Source organism: Thermothelomyces thermophilus, chromosome 1, assembly GCF_000226095.1.
Source record: "Thermothelomyces thermophilus ATCC 42464 chromosome 1, complete sequence".
Classification (NCBI taxonomy): domain Eukaryota; kingdom Fungi; phylum Ascomycota; class Sordariomycetes; order Sordariales; family Chaetomiaceae; genus Thermothelomyces; species Thermothelomyces thermophilus.
The window spans coordinates 1,047,802-1,065,752 of NC_016472.1; the positions used below are offsets into that span (position 1 = coordinate 1,047,802).

General features: G+C 58.6%; 6 protein-coding genes across 6 annotated transcripts; 2 read left to right on the top strand and 4 right to left on the bottom strand.

Moving 5' to 3' along the window:
• Positions 1–74: 74 nt before the first annotated feature.
• MYCTH_2294433 (uncharacterized protein) lies at positions 75–3,872 on the bottom strand. Its single transcript, XM_003658498.1, has 2 exons — positions 3,729–3,872; positions 75–3,668 (listed from the first exon to the last, which is right to left on the bottom strand). The coding sequence occupies exons 1-2, from the start codon at positions 3,788–3,790 to the stop codon at positions 251–253; spliced, it is 3,480 nt and encodes a 1,159-aa protein (XP_003658546.1). The 5' UTR covers positions 3,791–3,872; the 3' UTR covers positions 75–250.
• Positions 3,873–5,533: 1,661 nt separating this feature from the next.
• On the top strand, positions 5,534–7,089 carry MYCTH_2294435 (uncharacterized protein). The gene is made up of 3 exons (XM_003658499.1): positions 5,534–5,754; positions 5,907–6,564; positions 6,914–7,089. The coding sequence occupies exons 1-3, from the start codon at positions 5,722–5,724 to the stop codon at positions 6,991–6,993; spliced, it is 771 nt and encodes a 256-aa protein (XP_003658547.1). The 5' UTR covers positions 5,534–5,721; the 3' UTR covers positions 6,994–7,089.
• Positions 7,090–7,306: 217 nt separating this feature from the next.
• On the bottom strand, positions 7,307–9,430 carry MYCTH_2074663 (uncharacterized protein). The gene is made up of 3 exons (XM_003658500.1): positions 8,890–9,430; positions 8,148–8,832; positions 7,307–8,091 (listed from the first exon to the last, which is right to left on the bottom strand). Exons 1-3 carry the CDS (start codon positions 9,057–9,059, stop codon positions 7,855–7,857), a joined length of 1,092 nt encoding a protein of 363 aa, XP_003658548.1. The 5' UTR covers positions 9,060–9,430; the 3' UTR covers positions 7,307–7,854.
• Positions 9,431–10,228: 798 nt separating this feature from the next.
• On the bottom strand, positions 10,229–12,002 carry MYCTH_105650 (uncharacterized protein). The gene is made up of 4 exons (XM_003658501.1): positions 11,890–12,002; positions 11,590–11,803; positions 11,160–11,492; positions 10,229–11,109 (listed from the first exon to the last, which is right to left on the bottom strand). Exons 2-4 carry the CDS (start codon positions 11,694–11,696, stop codon positions 11,007–11,009), a joined length of 543 nt encoding a protein of 180 aa, XP_003658549.1. The 5' UTR covers positions 11,697–11,803; positions 11,890–12,002; the 3' UTR covers positions 10,229–11,006.
• Positions 12,003–12,444: 442 nt separating this feature from the next.
• On the top strand, positions 12,445–14,911 carry MYCTH_2294445 (uncharacterized protein). The gene is made up of 2 exons (XM_003658502.1): positions 12,445–12,706; positions 12,788–14,911. The coding sequence occupies exons 1-2, from the start codon at positions 12,621–12,623 to the stop codon at positions 14,517–14,519; spliced, it is 1,818 nt and encodes a 605-aa protein (XP_003658550.1). The 5' UTR covers positions 12,445–12,620; the 3' UTR covers positions 14,520–14,911.
• Positions 14,912–15,757: 846 nt separating this feature from the next.
• Positions 15,758–17,248, bottom strand: MYCTH_2041072 (uncharacterized protein; the record flags this gene model as incomplete). Its single annotated transcript, XM_003658503.1, has 3 exons — positions 15,758–15,822; positions 16,048–16,497; positions 16,729–17,248. Coding segments are annotated over 3 exons (1,035 nt in total), but the record flags the coding sequence as incomplete, so codon positions are not given.
• Between the last annotated feature and the right edge of the window lie 703 nt (positions 17,249–17,951).

The following is a 17,951-nucleotide window of genomic DNA, read 5'->3' on the forward strand; positions in this document are numbered from 1 at the left end:
TACAGACGCACAGTTAACTGGTCGCAGATGACAGACAAGAATGATTGATGATTGCAAGAGTGGTATATAACGAGCCTAGCAATAACACCAGGAAAATATGCGTTAAACAATCCACCAAAGGCCTCCCATGCTGGATAGCTCTCTTCCTTATGCCCGAAACCATGCTGAACAACGCCATGTATGTAGCAAAAAGGAAGAGACAAGGGTTTGAAGACAGAAACAAAAGAGAAGGGAAAAAAAAAAAAAACACTCACACCGGCGACTCGCGATCGAGCGTCGCAAGTGGGACATAGCCCTCGGCCTTCTCCCTCCTCTCCCCAAACAGTCCACCGACCAGCTCGCGGGCCCCGCCCAGCACCGCCCACCATCGCTTCCGCCTCGGGTGGACGACACCCCCGTCCCTCATCTCGGCCTCCATCTCGTCCATCCACCGGGGCCGCTTCCACAGCTTCAGAAACAGGCTGCTGGTCACCACGCTGACGCTGCTGGCCGCCATGGCCGCGCCCGCCATCATGGGGTGCATGTGGAGGCCGAAGGGCAGGAAGACGCCCATGGCGAACGGCAGGCCGACCACGTTGTACAGGCACGCCCACAGCAGGTTCAGCTTGATGCGGCGGAAGATGGTGCGGGCCAGGCTGAGCGCCGCGGGTATGTCCATCAGGTCGTTGGGCTTCATCAGCACCACGTCGGCGGCCTCCATGGCCACGTCGGTGCCGGAGCTCATGGCGATGCCCACGTCGGCCGTCGCCAGCGCGGGCGAGTCGTTGATGCCGTCGCCCACCATGGCCACCACCGAGCCCGCCTCCTGCAGCTGCCGGATGATGGCCTGCTTCTGGTCCGGCGACACGCCCGCGTAGACGTCGTCGGCGTGGATGCCGACGGCCGAGGCGACGGCCAGCGCCGTGCCGCGCTGGTCGCCCGTGACCATGGCGGTGCGCACGCCCATGCGGTGCAGCACCGCGATGGCGGCGGCCGCGCCGTCCTTGATGGTGTCGGAGAGGCAGAGATGGCCGGCGTAGGCGCCCTGGATGGCGATGAAGATGTTGGTTGTGCCCGTGTTGTTGGGCTTCGCAGAGCGAGACTCGCTGGTTTGTTCCGAGGCTTCGATCGCGGTGCGGGGGACATCAACGTCGTTTTGCCGGAGGAAGAGGGCGTTGCCGATCAGGACCTTGTAGCGCGTCCGGTCGGCCGCGGTCGCCGGTTCGACATACGCGGTGATGCCCTTACCAACCGCCGCCGCGAAGTCGCCGACGCTGCCCTCGATCGTACCGTCCGGACCGAGGCCGAGCTCCGCCCTGGCGGCGCCCAGAACCGCTTTGCCGATCGGGTGCTCACTGCCCATCTCGGCTAGCCCGACGATCGTCCACCACAGCCGCTTCCGCCAGTCGGTGTCGCTCCAAGGAGGGGCGATGTCGGCCTTGGCCACGGTCATCTTGCCGTACGTCAGAGTTCCCGTCTTGTCAAGGACGACCTGGGTGATTTTGGTCGTCGTCTCCAAGGCGGCGCCGCCCTTGACGAGGATACCGTTCTCTGCGCCCACTCCGGTGCCCACCATGACGGCGGTGGGCGTGGCGAGACCGAGAGCGCACGGGCACGCAAAGACGATGACCGAGATGCAGAGCTTCACGCAAACCATGATCTTGCCACCGCTCGCGTCTTCCAGGAAGATCTTGGGCGGGTTCGGCAACACATGGCTCAGGACCATCCAGACGAGGAACGTCATGAGGCCGAGGAATAGGATCGTCGGGACGAAATACCCAGCAAGCACGTCAGCCAGGCGCTGGATAGGAGCGCGGCTGGTCTGCGCGTCCTGCACAAGCTTGACGATCTGGCTGAGCTGCGTGTCGCGGCCGGCTCGGGTGACACGAAAGTCGACCCTTCCGTGACCGTTGACGGTGCCGCCGATCAGGAAGCTTCCTTTTGTCTTCTGAACCGGCATCGCCTCGCCGGTGACCATGCTCTCATCCACGTAAGTCTCTCCACGCACCAGAACGCCGTCCGCCGGGATCTTGTCTCCTGGCCGGAGAATGACAATGTCTCCCACCTGGAGGAGCTCTGTGGGGATCACTTTCTCCTCGGCCGCGCCACCATCGAGCGGCTGCTTCGGATCCTCCCCGTTGGGATCACTAGTCCACCCTTCGGCAGCCTTTTCGGCGGCGATAGGGTCAACATAGATAGTAGCCATCGACGGGGCCAGGGACATCAGTCGCGAGAGCGCCTTGGAGGTCTGACCCTTGGCGCGGTTCTCCAGGAAGCGTCCCAGGGTGATGAAACTGATGAGCATGGTGCTGGTGTCGAAAATGGTGCTGGGCCTCGTATGGGGCGGAAACAGGATGGAAACGATCATGGCCATGACGCTGAAGAAGAAGGCGCACGAGGTGCCCAGCACAACCAATACATCCATCGTTGGAGAGCCATGCTTGAGAGACTTCCAAGCGGAGACGTAGAAGCGCTTCCCGATACCAAACTGGACAGGGATCGTGAGTGCCATGCATATGACATCGCCGAGGTACAGCCCCGGAATGAGTCTGATGGAACCAAAATCCAGAGCCGGGATGCACATGGGGAACACCATGCTGATGAGGAAGACCGGGACGGCGAACGAGGCCGAGATCTGGAATGCCCGCCTCCACTCGTTGATTTCGCGGGTCTTGGCCAGAGACTCGATCTGGGCGCTGTTGTCGTCATTGTCTGCGACCAGGGCGTTGTAACCGGCGCTCTCGACGGTCTCGACAATAGCCCGTAGCCCCGTGACGTTGGGTAGGTGGGTCACGGTCAGGCGGGAGGTACTCAGCGCAAGCCTCGCGCTTTTGATGCCGGGGAGTGCGCTCAACTTCTCCTCGAGGGATTTCGCCGCGGCCGCGTCCAGGGTCCCGTAGATTCTGAACTGCGCGGTCGATGCGCCGCTTCCGTGATCCAGCGAATCGAAAATAGTCGAGAGAATCTTGGCATCGAAACCCCGGTCCTCGATGATCTCGACGATCTTGTCTGACGGCAGCCTGGTTGGGTCGTGGGTGATGACAGCCCTCTCCGCGAGCAGGCTGATGTTGAAACGCACGAGTCCGTCGACATTCCTGAACCCTTCCTCTACGGCCGAGGTGCACGCACCACAAGTCATTCCTTCAATCGCAACAGTCGTGGTGGCTGTTGACGGAGTCGTCTTTGCACCTTCGGAACCCGCCTTCGCCTCTGGACCCTTTTCGTTGCTTTCGAGGACCTCGGCATCGAACCCCCGGTCCTCGATGATCTCACGGATAGCCTCGCCAGTCAAGAGCGAGGGATCGTGTTCGATCACAGCCCGTTCCGCGAGCAACGATATGCTGAAATGTTTGACGCCCGCAACGTCCTTGAATCCGCCCTCGACCGCCGACGTGCACGCGCCGCAGGTCATACCCTTGATTCCCACCGTCGTAACCATCGTAGCCGGGCCGCTGTCGCTGGGGTGGCCGCCGAACGAGGCGCGCGGGGTAACTGGCGAGGGCAGGTCTGTCGACAAGACTTCGGCATCGAATCCGCGGTCCTCTATGATCTCTCGTATCCTGTCGGCGGATATCCGCTGGGGATCGTGCATGACCACCGCGCGCTCCATCACCAGGCTGACCGAAACGCTGCCGACACCATCGACACCTTTGAAGCCTGCTTCAACGGCCGAGGTACATGCGCCGCAACTGTATGCCAAACATTAGCTGAGAGCCAGCCAACCCGGCTGTATGCGGCGGGCAACTCACGTCATCCCCTCAATCTTGAGTGTCGTGGTCGCCATGTGCGCCGGTGGCGCCGCGAGCGACATCTTGATATTTGCGGGCGCCAATTTTTTGTTTTGTTTTTCTTGTGTTGATTGCGCCTGAGCCGCTCGAGCCTATTGTATTCCGTTTCTCTACTCGACGACACCCTGGCGAACCGCCGGCGGCGGCGGCGGCGGCGACGCAAAGTGCGTGGATACACCGGTGCCACTTAGATGTTCGAGGTCGCTCGATCCACGGGGGCGACTGTCGCTATATCATTTGGACGGACGTAATCGTGGAGAAAAAAATGGTCTTTTTTCTTTTCTTTGCTAAAATGCGAGAGGAGGACAAGCCAACTTCCAGCGATGGCGCCTTGTTCTGCATTATTAGACGAGAGACAGGAAAATCGGACAGCGAGAAGCCAGGTATGAATGAATGAATGAGCAGCTCCGCTGCGGGAGCGGCGGAACCGACGAAAGAAGCCCAGTGGGGCAGAAAGTACAGTCTTGCGCACTGTGAACTTGGAACCGCTTAAACCTGAGATTTGAAACTCGTTTCGCCACCCTCGATTGGATGGCTTTCCACCCTTAGGGATTAAATTTGGGATGAGATACTAGTACAGAGTCGTCTGCATTTAACTCATGCCTCAACACTGGAGCATTTTGTCTCAAACACACGGGTATGAGGAGCGTAACAGTGCACGCTTGCCCTCGCTCTTCCTGATACGATTCGGTGACGGGAGAGAGCATGGCGCATTTTTACGAGTGAGGCTTCGTGACCATCTCACTCAGCAGCAGCGGAATGGGCAAAGGCATACTCTGTATGTATGTACAACAGAGTCGGAATCAGCACGGAGCAACGTTTTTCGGTTTTGTTTAGTTTTTTCTGCCGAGAGGGAACTGAGCTCATGACTCCACGAGACAGGAGAGGAAAAGTGCCTTGATTGCGTCAGACGCCGTGCTTGCCTAGTGGTCTATCACTGCCGAAGGTGGCATCCCCACGAAAATATACCTTTCTGTTGCCGGTAGTCACTACACCTTTCTGGGCTGTCAAATGAGCGACGGTAGTTGAACAGCCCATAAATTGATTCCCAAACTGTCTCGGCCAAGCTACGATCCCCCGGGAGATTGCACAGCTCTATGTAGACAGGACGATTGCACCATCCGAAAGAGCGCACAGTGTGTCCTTGCGGGAACTTCAGCAGGCGTGGGGGGACGGGCCCTTCCAAGTGCGCACCACATTAAAATTGCAGAGGCAAAGCGGATGGTCAAGTCCCGAAGGATGGGACACAGAAAGATGGCCGGGTCTTGTAATCCGTCCATACATGCGGGTAACCCATACACAGTAGTGGGCTCTTGGCGGCCAGGAGGGCCCGAGTTGATGTCAAACAGGTCTGAAGCAACACTGTTGCAAATCTTAAAACATTTGCAAGAGGAAAGTATGCACATACACTACCCTAGTCGAATTACAGTAAGCCAGATAACAGCGCGGACAACATCTTCACGGTTGGAGGTGCTTCTAAGGACTAGCTTTTTGCTTTTCGTACTGTGACTTGAGCTTGGCGCTGCCGATCGGGGACTTCCCGGATCGGCACGTGTGGTTCGGTACCTGCTCTGTTTTGTAAGTAATGTGCGGATCGAATTGTTGGTTGAGCTTGCAGTGCTTTGGTTCGGGCTCAGCCTTACAGATTACGCTGTTAATTACGCAGTACACTAGTGTAATCCGTACGCTACACAATACATACGCTCAGCGCATCTCGGAGGGCTCGAACTACCTTATCTACGGATGTATGTACATACGGATTAATCCGTACATACACTACATACTATGTACACTAGCTTCGTGCCCCACCAGCAAGGCTGCAGCCCGCATTACGGCAACAACAAAGCGACAAGCTAACTCTGATCGGCTTTTGGAACCCACGGATTTCGCAATATTCAACGTACCACGGTCAATAGTTCGAACATTTGAGGGCACAAGGTCCCAATCGCACGAGATGGAGCAAGCCAAAGCTCTTAATGCGCTCGAGGTGAGTCCTCTTTTTCATTCCTCGCTTCCCCGCCTTTTCTCCCCCGCGCCTTCTCCCCCTTCGCCGGGCTCTTCGAACGAACTCGCCAGGCATTATCCAAGTGATGACTCCTCTCCTCGGGCCAGGTACCTTGTATCTGATCCCCATCCCAGCCCTTCTTAGCTCTCAGCAAGTCCGCCACTTCTCCCCGGGCCGCGGCCGACCTGGTCGTCCGCGCGACGTCGGCGCCCAACACCTACATCTTCACCGAGCTGCTCCAGACCCCTCAGATCCAAGCCCTCGCCTTGTCGGATGAGTTCTCGCCCTATCTCACCCTTCTCCGAATATTTTGCCATGGCACCTACTCCTCATACCTCTCCACTCCCGGCCTTCCTGAGCTCAACGACGCCCAGCGCCTTAAGCTTCGCCAACTCTCCCTCTTGACCCTTGCCAAGAAGGACGGTTCCTCCAGCAATGGCGCTTCTCCAGCACTCGACTACGCTTCCCTCCAAAAGGCGCTCGACCTCCCCAGCCGTCAGGCCCTCGAGGAGCTCGTGATCAGTGCCATCTACGCCGGCCTCATCAAGGCCCAGCTTAACCCCAAGGCCTCTCGCGTGCAGATCGACAGCGTCTCCCCGCTCCGTGACGTCGCCCCCACAACCATCAGCAGCCTGCTCTCAAGCTTGAAAGCCTGGGCCGGGCGGTGCGATGCAACTCTCGAGTCCCTCTCTTGCCAGATGACCCAGCTCCGGGCCGAAGCCGATCGCCGCGCGGCACGCGCAGCAGCTCGCGCCCGCGAAGTGGATGCGCTGGTGGAAAAGGAGAAAACGGGTGGGCACGCCCCTTACGCCCCTGATAGCACATCATTTCTCCCCCTTGCTTCTTCTTCTTCTACTACTAGTACTACTACTACTGCTGCTGCTGCTGCTGCTGCTGCACATTCCGCTGCCCCTCGCAAGAATGCCCGCAATATCAAGCCCCCACCCTCCCACCACACCGGATTGACCCTGAACCCTGGCGACGGCGGCGGCAACGACAACAGTAACATCAGCAACAATGCCTCTTCCTCCATTACATTCACAACCACCACCACCACCACCACCACCACCACCACCACCACTGCTACTACCACCTTGACGAACACGGATAAGGACAGCATGCTGACGGTTGGCGGCGGCAGCAGTTACCTCGCCCCAGGGGCAACAGGCGCAGCAATCACAAACCTCGCCGGTAGCGGCAGCGCGACGGGGCACGAAGTGAGATCGGCGGTGAAACGCGATAGCGCTCACATGAACGGCAGCGATGCGGATACCGACGTCGGCATAGACGGGGGGGAACAGCATGGACGTAGACGACAAAGGACAGAAACGGGCGAGTAGACGGAAGATGGAGGCGTAGAACCGCGCCTCCATTGTCCATACGCAGCACACACACACAGGGGGGAATCGGGGGTCAACGGGCCGAGCATGAACATGTCAGTAATGAAATGACGAATAACCCAGGCACGATACGTATAGCACTGCAGGCACAGAATATCACGATAATGAGTCTCGAGGCAGGGAAGAACAGGGTGGGTTTCGAGTTCTGTGATTCAGCGCAACTGCAACTATCTGTGTCTGGCGGACGGCCCCTCCAGTGCTTTGAAACGCCCACGACGCTGGGTATTACTAGTATATCGTACATTGGCGGCGGCGCAAAATGCAAATAACAAGAGCTTCAAAGACGATAGAGACGGCCGAGCAAGGAAAAGAAAAGCCAGGGTCCTGGTTTTCGCGAAATAACGCAACCCCAAAAGCTTCGAAAGGAAAAATGATGAGAAAGAATGTATGCTGAGAAGAAGACCGCCATATCCTGAACACCCACCGAGGCCTCCCTCCCTCCCTCTACCCTGCGCCTACTGAAATCAAATGCAGAGATCGCCACTCCCCCCCTTGACTCCCTCTGGTGGCGGTAAAGGCTTTAGGAACAACGTGACGGTCGTGATCGAAGACTTCTTCCCCTGGCTCCTGTCAACCCGCTTTTCCTCTAGAATATTCGCTAGCCTGGGATAGCCGGTATGGGCTGATCAAATCGGGAGCGAGGCCAGCTCACAAACTCCCGTGAGCCCAGACCCGCACTCCCTCACAGCCGCTTGCCAGGAACCAGGATGAAGAGGACGCAGAGTGCTGCGTCTACGAGGGCCGTCACGGCCAGAACCATGACCGACCGGCGAGCGAGAAGCTTCCGGACGTAGGGCTCCCGCATTCGGGAAAAGTTGAAGGGGGTGTACTCGCTCAGTCCGATGAGGGCGAGAATTGGGTCGAGGCAATATTGGTAAGAGGCGAGGCAGTAGACGCCAATGGTGAAGGGGAGGATAAGCTTCGCGAGAGTTAGCCGAGAACAGTGAAAAGGGGAGCTAAGATGCCATGGCTTACCCAAAGTCTCTCCATCCGGGACTTGTCGAGGAAGATGAGGATGAACGCAGCCCAGAAACCACCAAACATAGACACAAGCCCTATGATGAGTCGCATGACCATTGTCGGGGGGATCAGGTTGCCAAGCGCCTTCATCCTGAGAAACCCCGGAAAAGCGTCGCGCTCCATCGCCTGAAAGACATAGTCCTTAGCCACGTCAAACACCTCGGGGTCGTCCCTTCCGAATTCCTCGATAGCTGTTGTGACGTCCTGAGTGATTGAGCCCGGCAGGGTGATTTCGCGTTCGGCGCCCGGGAGAAGGAAGGTGTAAAGGATCTTCTCGGCAGAGGCTCTGATGTCTTGTCGCGCTACCGTGTGCGGAGGAGAGGTTGAATCCGTGTTGAGCTCCCGAGGTGTGCTGAGATTCGTGCTCGGGCGGTTCTGTCTCGCGTCGCTGCTAGCCGGGGAGTCGTGAAGTTCGCGATCCTCGCGTAAGAACGCAGACATTCGAGCATCTTGATCCTTCTCCTTCTCGGTTGCGTACATCGACGGCCCTGGAGCCGAGTAGCTGAGGTCTCCGAGGCCCTCCAGAATGCCCGATGACCGCTTGGAGGCTCTGTCCAAGTCGGGCGTGCCCACGAGAACGGATCGGCGAAGTTCGCGCACATAGTGACGGCAGAGCGACATGTGCTGTGCGACATCCAGCCTGGAATGAGGTTAGAATCTCAAAGGGAGTTGAAAATACGAGGCCAGTTGAACTAACCAGAAATCGAGGTAGTCGACGGAGCGCTGCTGATCTCTCATGTAGATGTAGAAAGAAAACAAATCAACAGGAGGCAGGGTCCGACGACTGAGAACTTCGAAGAGTGTTGGTAATCGATTTCGAGGGAAGTCGGATTGGGGAGGGGGATTCGCTGGCGCGTTGTCGGCCATCTTTCCTGGAGCTGAAGAGGGAGTTCGGCTGGGTGATGGGAGTGAAGATGGGTCGGTGAGGGTAAGAAAGAGAAACTTAAACGATCGATGAATCCAAACGCGTCGAGCTCCGCCTTTATAACCTCATGAGACAGGGTTGTGACAGCGATCGGGTGCATGCGGTCGCCCAAGAAATTGCGATGGTGCCGCAAAGGTATGTTGTCAAACGGAGCTATGTGACCCAGAGGCAGGAGAGTTTACGAGTTTCCGGCTGGTTGTGCTGAAAGGAACGTGTTGTACGCACAGCGTACGGATTGAAGTCGGGTTGCGAAAGGCGATGATGGTAGAATTGGCTTGCGTCTCGGAGGAGCTCGAACGAACACTCGAGAGGCGCGGTTGCCCCCTGCGATGCGAGAACGTCAAATGAGCAACCGAGCGGGTCATACTCCGTAATTAACATAACATACGGAGTACCATGCGAGCTAAAAATGGGTGGAGTCGCGACCGTTCGTCTGAGCCAGGGAGTGCTCGGTTCGTTCGACCGCCCGAGATGGATACGAACTTGGCAGCTGACGGTCAGTGTCAACCACTAGCCACATTCGCCGAGCCACAAAATGAAATGGGGCTGGCACACCTAAGCCGACGCCGCCTTTCCACATTAGGGCAGTTACGCGAGGACTCTGAGCCCAGGCCCGCACTTTCGCATAATTCGCGGAAAAAACCAATGCAAAATTGCCAGAGGTAGGTTTATCGAAACCCAGCCAAACCGACGATTCCTCGACACCACTCAACCCGACTCCGAGTGCACGAGTTCCCGACGTCGCCAAAGTACGTAATTGCGTCCTTCATCCTCTCTCGATTCGGCACGGAGCACTATGCCTCTCGCCCGCGGCATCTCGTCCTTGCAAACACCTGCTAACGGTTGGCTGCCAGAATGTCGTCCCAGAAGCCCTCAGGCAAGGCCACCCGCTCGGCCATCGCCGACGTGGTCACCCGCGAGTACACCATCCACATGCACAAGCGCGTAGGTGAAGCGAATAATAGACGTTGGAATTCATGTTGTGCCGGACTGCTGACCGGATGTGCAGCTTCACGGTGTCACCTTCAAGAAGAGGGCCCCGCGTGCGATCAAGGAGATCAAGGCGTTTGCTGCCAAGGCTATGGTACGTTCGTTCGATTACGACAACAACCCGACGAATTCGAACCTTGAGATGAAGCTATCCAAGTTTCGATCCGGTCGGTGGAGTGGCAGAAGGGTGGGCATGAGGCTGACAGTGATGGCATTAGGGCACCTCGGACGTCCGTCTGGACCCCCAGCTGAACAAGAAGGTCTGGGAGCAAGGCATCAAGGGTGTTGGTTACAGGCTCCGCGTCCGCATCTCCCGGAGGCGTAACGACGAGGAGGGCGCCAAGGAGAAGCTCTACAGCTACGTGCAGGCCGTCAACGTCAAGAACCCCAAGGGTCTGCACACGGTTGTTGTCGAGGAGTAAGGGATGACGACAAAACCCGGGGGGGATCGAGATTGGGCCGTGGTTCAGTTTCATGGCGGCATTGGGCTTCTCCGGAGTTCTCGCATGGCATCTAGCTTCCTTTTACGAATACACGGGTTCGTAAAGTACGGCACACCTTCGATACCACAACCACGTCAAAGAACGGTCAAGGCACAGCGGGGCTGGACAGAGGGGGGTTCGGTCGGAAAACTACCAGAGTGGATGCGCTGGGATTATCTCGCTCATGGACAACCAAATGTCCATTTCAAAGCCAATGCTTGATGTACTTCAGCCTGCGCCAGTAGCAGACAACGAAGGGATATCCATGAACCAAATCCGCCCTGGCAACGCAAACCCTCCTAACCCAGGGACCGATACTCCGTGGGGCGCAATGCCCTGAAAAGAAAACTCCATTCTCCCATGACAACCCGAAAAAAAATAAAAAAAGCCAAGCCCCATGACCCAATTAACCTATTTTCAATCGTCCTCGACATCCTTGTGGCGGTCCATAACCTTGGTCTTGAACAGGGCTGGGTCCTTGTCCCACAGCTCAGCAGCCTCGCCGTTCAGCGGAGAAGCACTGCGAAGGGTTAGTCAGCCTCTCCCGTACAGCGGTAGTGGGCTTCGTACTTGTTTGGCTCTCCCAGCAGAGACTGCAGACTCAGCAACACGGTCTGGATGTTGTATGCGGCGGTCCACTTGTCCTTCAAAATGTCGAGGCAGATGCGTCCCGAGAAGTCGACATTGGGGTGGTAGATGGGCGTCCGGAAGAGCACAGTGGGCGGTGCATACGGGTAGTTGGACGGAAACTCAAAGCTGAGCTTGAACGTGAGCCCGGAGTAGGGCGTGTCGTCGGGACCCTCAATAGTAGCCCTCCAGGAGAGCAGATTGCCGTCGGCAGAAGGAAAGGCCGACACCCCTGGCGCGGGCGATGTCATGAGCTGCATAAGCTCTGTTTGTAACCTGCGGGGCTGCGCGTTAGCCATGCGCCCTCACCACTGCGACCTCAGCACTGCGACAGCCGTCTCGAAACCCTCTCCAGCTCGCACGCAGCACTCACCTCTTCGCGGCATTCTGACCCGGTTCGGCACCTTTCCTTGCGCCGCCAAGCTTGTTGGCTTGGACGCTGCCAGGGACGGCGTTGTGGCCGTCTTCTGCAAAGGACATGATGGTCTGAAAAGTTGACGGCCGGCAGAGCGGGCAACAGTCAGGCAAATCAAATCAACAAGTGTGCGTAGTAGAGGGATTCAAAGCAAAATGCCTCTTGACAGATGCTGTTGAGAAAGAAATAATAGGTCAGTCCCTAGGTTCGTGAGGCGTGGATGAAGACGGATTCTAGGGGAAAAGGTGTGTCCCATACCTGTAACAAGAAAAGACGACGGGCGTCTTGCTGTCTCTTTAAGAGAGAGCAAGACTTGAGATGGCTGGCAAGAGCTAGAGCTCGGGGTTGGCGTTTCTTGCTAAGGATGGGAAGGCGGCAACCAACTTAAAAAAAAGCCAGCGGCCCGGGCGGGCGTTTCCAGATTCTTGGGCAGGAATGTTTACACTGGACAGAAAGACCTAACTTCTGCAATGCTCCCCACCAACGCCTAGGTGACGAATGGAGCCCCTCTAGCAACCGGGACACCTAACTAGGCGGGGCCTGGTCCGGGCGCCAAGGCCAGGTTCAGGCCCGGGTCCATTGCAGCTTGGGACCCAATGAGCCCTCGTTGCTGCCTGCGCCCCAAAACATTGCCCCCTCCGTTCAGGTGCATGAGCGCCCCGAGTTCTTTCCCCTGATCTGGAGTCACTTTACGCGAGCAACACGCGCCTTCGAGATCTGAACGCGTTCAAGATGGCGACAACGGTGAGTGCCCTCTCAGATGCTCATGCGAGGCTGTTTGTTTGTAAATCCTTTTCTATTCCCTTTACTGTTTTTTTCTTTTCTCTTCTTTTTTCCTTAGTCTTTGAGTGTGACGCATCGCATCATTAGTCTCACAGCTTCGATTGTTTTGTTTTCATGGTCGCATTATATTTGTTGACTTTAAATTCGGAGCGTCAAGAGTCATCACCACCTTTGATCGAGAGAATATCAAGCTGAACAATCAATAGATGCAACATTCGCAACTAGACCCTCTCCCACGCGACCTCCCCTTCAGAATTATCTCCAAGACGATTGGGAGGGGCGCATATGCATCGTGAGATTGCTCCCCGGCGCCCACTTATACACCACTCAAGACACACCCCTTGCCCGGGCGCCCCACACTAACAGATCGCAGCATCAAGAAAGCGATACCCCTTGATGCGCCGTCGCCGGTCTTTGCCGTCAAGCTAATCCACAAGGGCTATGCGATCAGGCAGGGCCGCATCTCTGCGAAGCAGATTGCGATGGAGGTGTCGCTGCACTCACACATCGGCCAGCACCCAAACATCATTGAGTGGTTCGCCACGGGCGAGGATGCGGTATGGAGATGGATCGCCATGGAGTTTGCCGAGGGCGGCGACTTGTTTGACAAGATCGAAGCAGACGTCGGAGTACAGGAGGATATTGCGCACCTCTACTTCCTGCAGCTGATCAGCGGTGTCAGCTTCATGCACTCCAAGGGCGTCGCCCATCGCGACCTCAAGCCCGAGAACATCCTCCTGTCGGAGAGCGGTAATCTCAAGATCGCGGACTTTGGCATGGCAACCATGTTCGAGTACAAAGGGGCCAGGAAGCAGAGCAGCACCATGTGCGGAAGTCCGCCTTACGTTGCCCCCGAGGTGTTGCAGTGCGCGAGGCAGGACAGGAAGTCGGGAGACGGGCCCAAGTACTCGGCCGACCTGGTGGATATCTGGTCCTGCGGCGTCATCCTGTTTGTCCTCCTCGTCGGCAACACGCCGTGGGACGAGCCGACGTCGGGAAGCTGGGAGTTCCAGGAGTACGTGCGAACTAACGGCCGCAGCACCGACGCGCTCTGGGGGAGGGTGCCTGCCGACGCCCTGTCCCTGCTCCGGGGCATGATGAACGTCGAGGCGAGCAAGCGATTCTCGTTTGCCCAGATCCGCCAGCACCCGTGGTACACACGGCGCAACCCCCTCCTGACATCGGACGGCAAGATCTCGGACCCGGTTGCGCTCGCCACGCGGATGCTCGCCGGCCTGCGCGTCGATCTCAATGCCGAGCCAACCCCATCCCAGCGCCAATCCCAGCCAGAGGCAATGGATATCGACGCCCACCCCGCCCACGACTGGTCATCCTCCAAGCTCCCGGCCACCCAGCCAGAAACGCCGATCAACGACGTGCTCTTCGACTGGGAGCGGCCCGCGCCCCGCACTCTCCTAGGCGGCACCTACGCCATCTCCTCCACCCAGCCTCTCGCCACGGGCTCCTCCTCCTCCTCCCTCAGGACAGCACTAGCAGGCAACAATAACAACAACCCCCCAAGCTCCGCCGCCGCCGCCGCCGCCGCCGCCCTCGAGGCGCTGGCGGACGAGCCGACAATGAGCCAGTTCTCGCAGACGCCCGGCGTGCCCCTGTCCCTGACGCAGCACGCCCGCCAGTTCCGCGACATCGTCCCGTCGTACTCGCTCACCCGCTTCTTCTCGGCCGTGCCCCCCTCGCTGCTGGTCCAGATGCTGCACGACGCGCTGCACCAGCTCAACGTGCCCCTGCCGCCGCCGTCCCGCTCGGCCGCGCCGACGGACCCGCACCACCACCAGCACGGCGAGCACGTCGCGACCTTCAAGGTGCGCACCCTGGACGGCAGGCGGCAGGGGCTGCACGGCGACGTCCTCGTCGATCGGTTCCGGCTGGTCTCGTCGTCGGCGGGCCACCACGGGGGGAAGGAAGAAGAAGAAGAAGAAGGGGGGGAGCTGGAGCTGCTGGAGGTGAGGTTCGTCAAGGTCAAGGGCGATCCGCTCGAGTGGAGGCGCTTCTTCAAGAAGGTTGCCCTGCTCTGCCGGGATGCCGTGTATAGCGGCGACGGGGGCAACGCGGGGGGGACGGGAGTTGGGCTGGAACGAGCGTAGAGCACCAACGATTATTGGCCGGTGGTGGTTGGTGGTGATGATGAAGATAATGATGAGCGGGTGGTGAAAATTGGGAGGAATGGATGGATGAATGAACAGTTTTCATGATGATGGGTATGGGATGATTGAACGGAACACACGTTTGGGTTATGGACGCGGCCGGGGCGTATCGGATGTGAAATGGAGCGGGCAAACGACTTGTGTTGTTGGGTGTGTGCTCTTTAGGCTTGTTATGACATGCCGGCTTGGTAGGATAATAATAACTAATGGCAGATTGTTTCTTTTCTTGGTTCATGGGCTCATTTTGTCGCAAGCCGGCATATTAGTTGAGAGTGAATTGCATCATCGAGGAGTAAAGCCGGTGTAAGTGAGGTGAGGTCCAAGCACACCAGGCTTTTTTCTTTTTTTTTTAAAAAAAAATGCCATGTCGTGGCCACCGAGGGACGGAAAAGGAACTTTATGAAAATACAGAATATATACGTCTACAATGGGTGTGTGTGACAAGCCAGTCCACAAGACCTTGCTGACTAGGTGTACAAATGGCCAGGGGAATATATGAAACAGAAAGAAATATGCGTCTATGCCAGATATCCTTGCGCGCCGTTGCTATGCAGCCAGCAATCCTCCATGACCAAATTTAAACAAGAAAAAGAAAATAGAGATGGACAGGTTTCGCGCCCATGGGAACAGGAGAGGTAAAGAAAAGGGGGTGGCTTGTGGCGGCGTTTCTGATTACGGCATCAGGGCCGTCTGCCTGTGGGATGCGCATAAACGTAGGATGCCGGTGCCTCGTCGGCCGTGTAGACGTAGAGGTGCCGGCCGGCACCGCGGGCTTGTCTCCTCCAGACAGCGGTGTTGGCACTGGTGGTGGTGGTGGTCGTCGTCGTCATCGTCATCGCGGTGACGGTACCCGGGCCCGGGCCGTCGGCGTAGTGCGCCGTCTCCCACGGGGGGGGACTAGCGGGCCCGGGACTGGGGAAGCCGCTACGGCTATGATGCAACAGCGTCTCTCTCGTCGGGGTGCCAGGTCTGGTGGAGCTCGGGGAACTGACGCGCCCCCGGTATACCGCCTCCCGGGCGGGGGTTCCGGGCCTGGAGGGGCTGAGAGATGTGCCCCGGGCAACGTAGGCAACTGCATGGCCGGGTGGACCAAGGGCGCCGGCGCCGCCCCTGAAGTACGCAACCTCCTGGACGCCGGGGCCGGGGAGTGCCACAGCAGCAGCAGCAGCAGTGACGTATTCCTCCTGATCCGCCGGCATGCCCGAGCAAGGATACACATTGCCCGGCACGCCGAACCTCCCATCTATCTGGGCATCCCACTTGTCCCAGTTGTCCCACCTGTCCCGCTGGTCCTTGACGACGACGACGCCGCCAACCTCCTGTCCCCCGTCATAATCCCGCTCCTGGCCTTCCTCCTCCTTCTCCTCCTCCACGTTCTCCTTCTCCCACTGCTGCTGCTGCTGCCCCTGCTCCTCATCCTCCCCCCTGTTTCCGCCCCCGGACTTTCCGTTCTGGCGGCGGCGATGACGACGGTGGGCTCGGCCGCCGATTCGGAACAGGTCGAGGTCGGCCTCGACCCTCCTCAGGTACAGGCGGGCGCCGTCGCCGATCCAGTCGTCCATGAGGGCGGCGATGTCGCGGAAGCCTTGCGTGTGGCCGCCGCAGCCCCTTGCGCGGAAGCCGCAGCAGACGAAGAGGTAGCAGTGGATCAGCTCGTGCAGGAAGGTGCTGATGAGCAGGCGGCGGCTGTAGCGGGGGTCGCGCAGGATGGGCGAGGACAGGACGATGAGGGTCTCGAAGCCGCGCTGGTGGGCGGCGGCGCGGCGGAGGGCGGTGGTGCCGATGACGCGGCTGTCGTAGCGCGCGCTCGAGGCGTGCGACCAGTCCCAGGTGACGCGCTGGCTGAGGCGGCCGTTGAAGAAGATCTCGTTGGCGGCCGAGAAGATGGACTCGAGCGCGTCGTTGTCGAGCGGGTACTCTGCTTCCTCTTCTTCTTCCTCTTCCTCCTCTTCTCCTTCTTCTTCTTCGCAGTAGCAGCATTCAAAATCGTTGGCCCCTCCTCTCTCTCCTCCTCCTCCTCCTCCTCCTCCTCCTCCTCCTCCTCCTCCTCCTCCTCTCCCTCCCCCCCAATCTCCTTCCCTCCATCCCTCTTCTTCTTCTTCCTGCCCACGGCCACGGTGGCAGCTGTGGGAGTGGGAATAGTGGTGACGCCGCCTCCGTGGTGGGAGGGGCCGCGGGCTGATGATGCTCCGGAGGATGCGCTCGTGCTTGGAGTCCGGGTTGCGCCGGCGGAAGGCAGCCAAGTGATCGCGCACGCGCTGGGCGGCCTCGTGGTCCTCCAGGAGCTCGGTCGAGGCGCACCGCTCGGTGGTGTCCGGGCGGATGGAGTGGCCCGAGGCAGTCCGCTCCAGCGCCGGGGCGGCAACGGCAGTGCCTGCCGCTTGTGGGGAGAGAACGCGAGCGCACGGGGAGGGGTATGGGTGATGTGGGTAGCGAGGGTGAGGGTGAGGGTGAGGGTGAGGGTGATAGAGGTGAGGGAAGCTGAGTGTTGCGTCAACGGCTTTGAAGGCTACCGGGTCGGCAAACTGGGGGTGATGGGCATATCTCGGCCTCTTGTGCAGGGAGTGGGGGCCATAGTCATCGTGGACCGTCATATCGACACTGCGCCGCTTGGGAGGATAGTAGCAGGGACCGTGAGAGGGACGGGGACGGGACGGCGGGTGGCCGTCCCTGTCTGTCACCGGCAGTGCCATCGGACATGCTCGGGAGTGAAGCACTGAAAGCGGTAGAGAGGGATACAGAGAGAGAGAGAGAGCGGGAGAGAGAGGGAGGGATAGAGGGTGTGTGTGCTTGTATGTGCGTCTATCTTCGCGTCACAGGACCGGGATCAGCACCGACCGCTCTGTGGCAAGACCATCACCTGAAACCCCGACAACACAACAAAAGATAGAAAAGTGAGGGTAAGATATCGGGAAGGCGGCAAGAGGGGCCAACAGCCCGTTAACACTAAGAACGAACTCGAGGAGAAAGAGAGCACAGGCTCGAATTTACAGCATCGCACTGTGATCGCTGCGGAAGAAGTAGGAGTAAGCCAGCCAAGCAGCCTAGGTATCATAACCAGAGCTTGTTGAACGGCAACGGCAGCAGGGGAGGGCAAGGTGAATCGAATCCGCCTCACTGGCAGTGCTGGTGAAAAAGCGATCCCTGAGTTGGCCACTGGTTATTCGTACCCGGTTTGCGAGTGGCCCTTTCCGCTGCGCAAGCCCAATCAGGGCACAGGGGGGGGCCAAAGCCGAAGGAGACGAGAATACATGGACGCCGCTTGACGGTCCATGTGGCAGCGCAGCTCTCCGGGCGAATGATGGAGAAGGCCCGGACTGTCAGATCCATCCCCTGGCGGAACTGGCGGTCTGCGAGTCGGGGGAGGGTTCC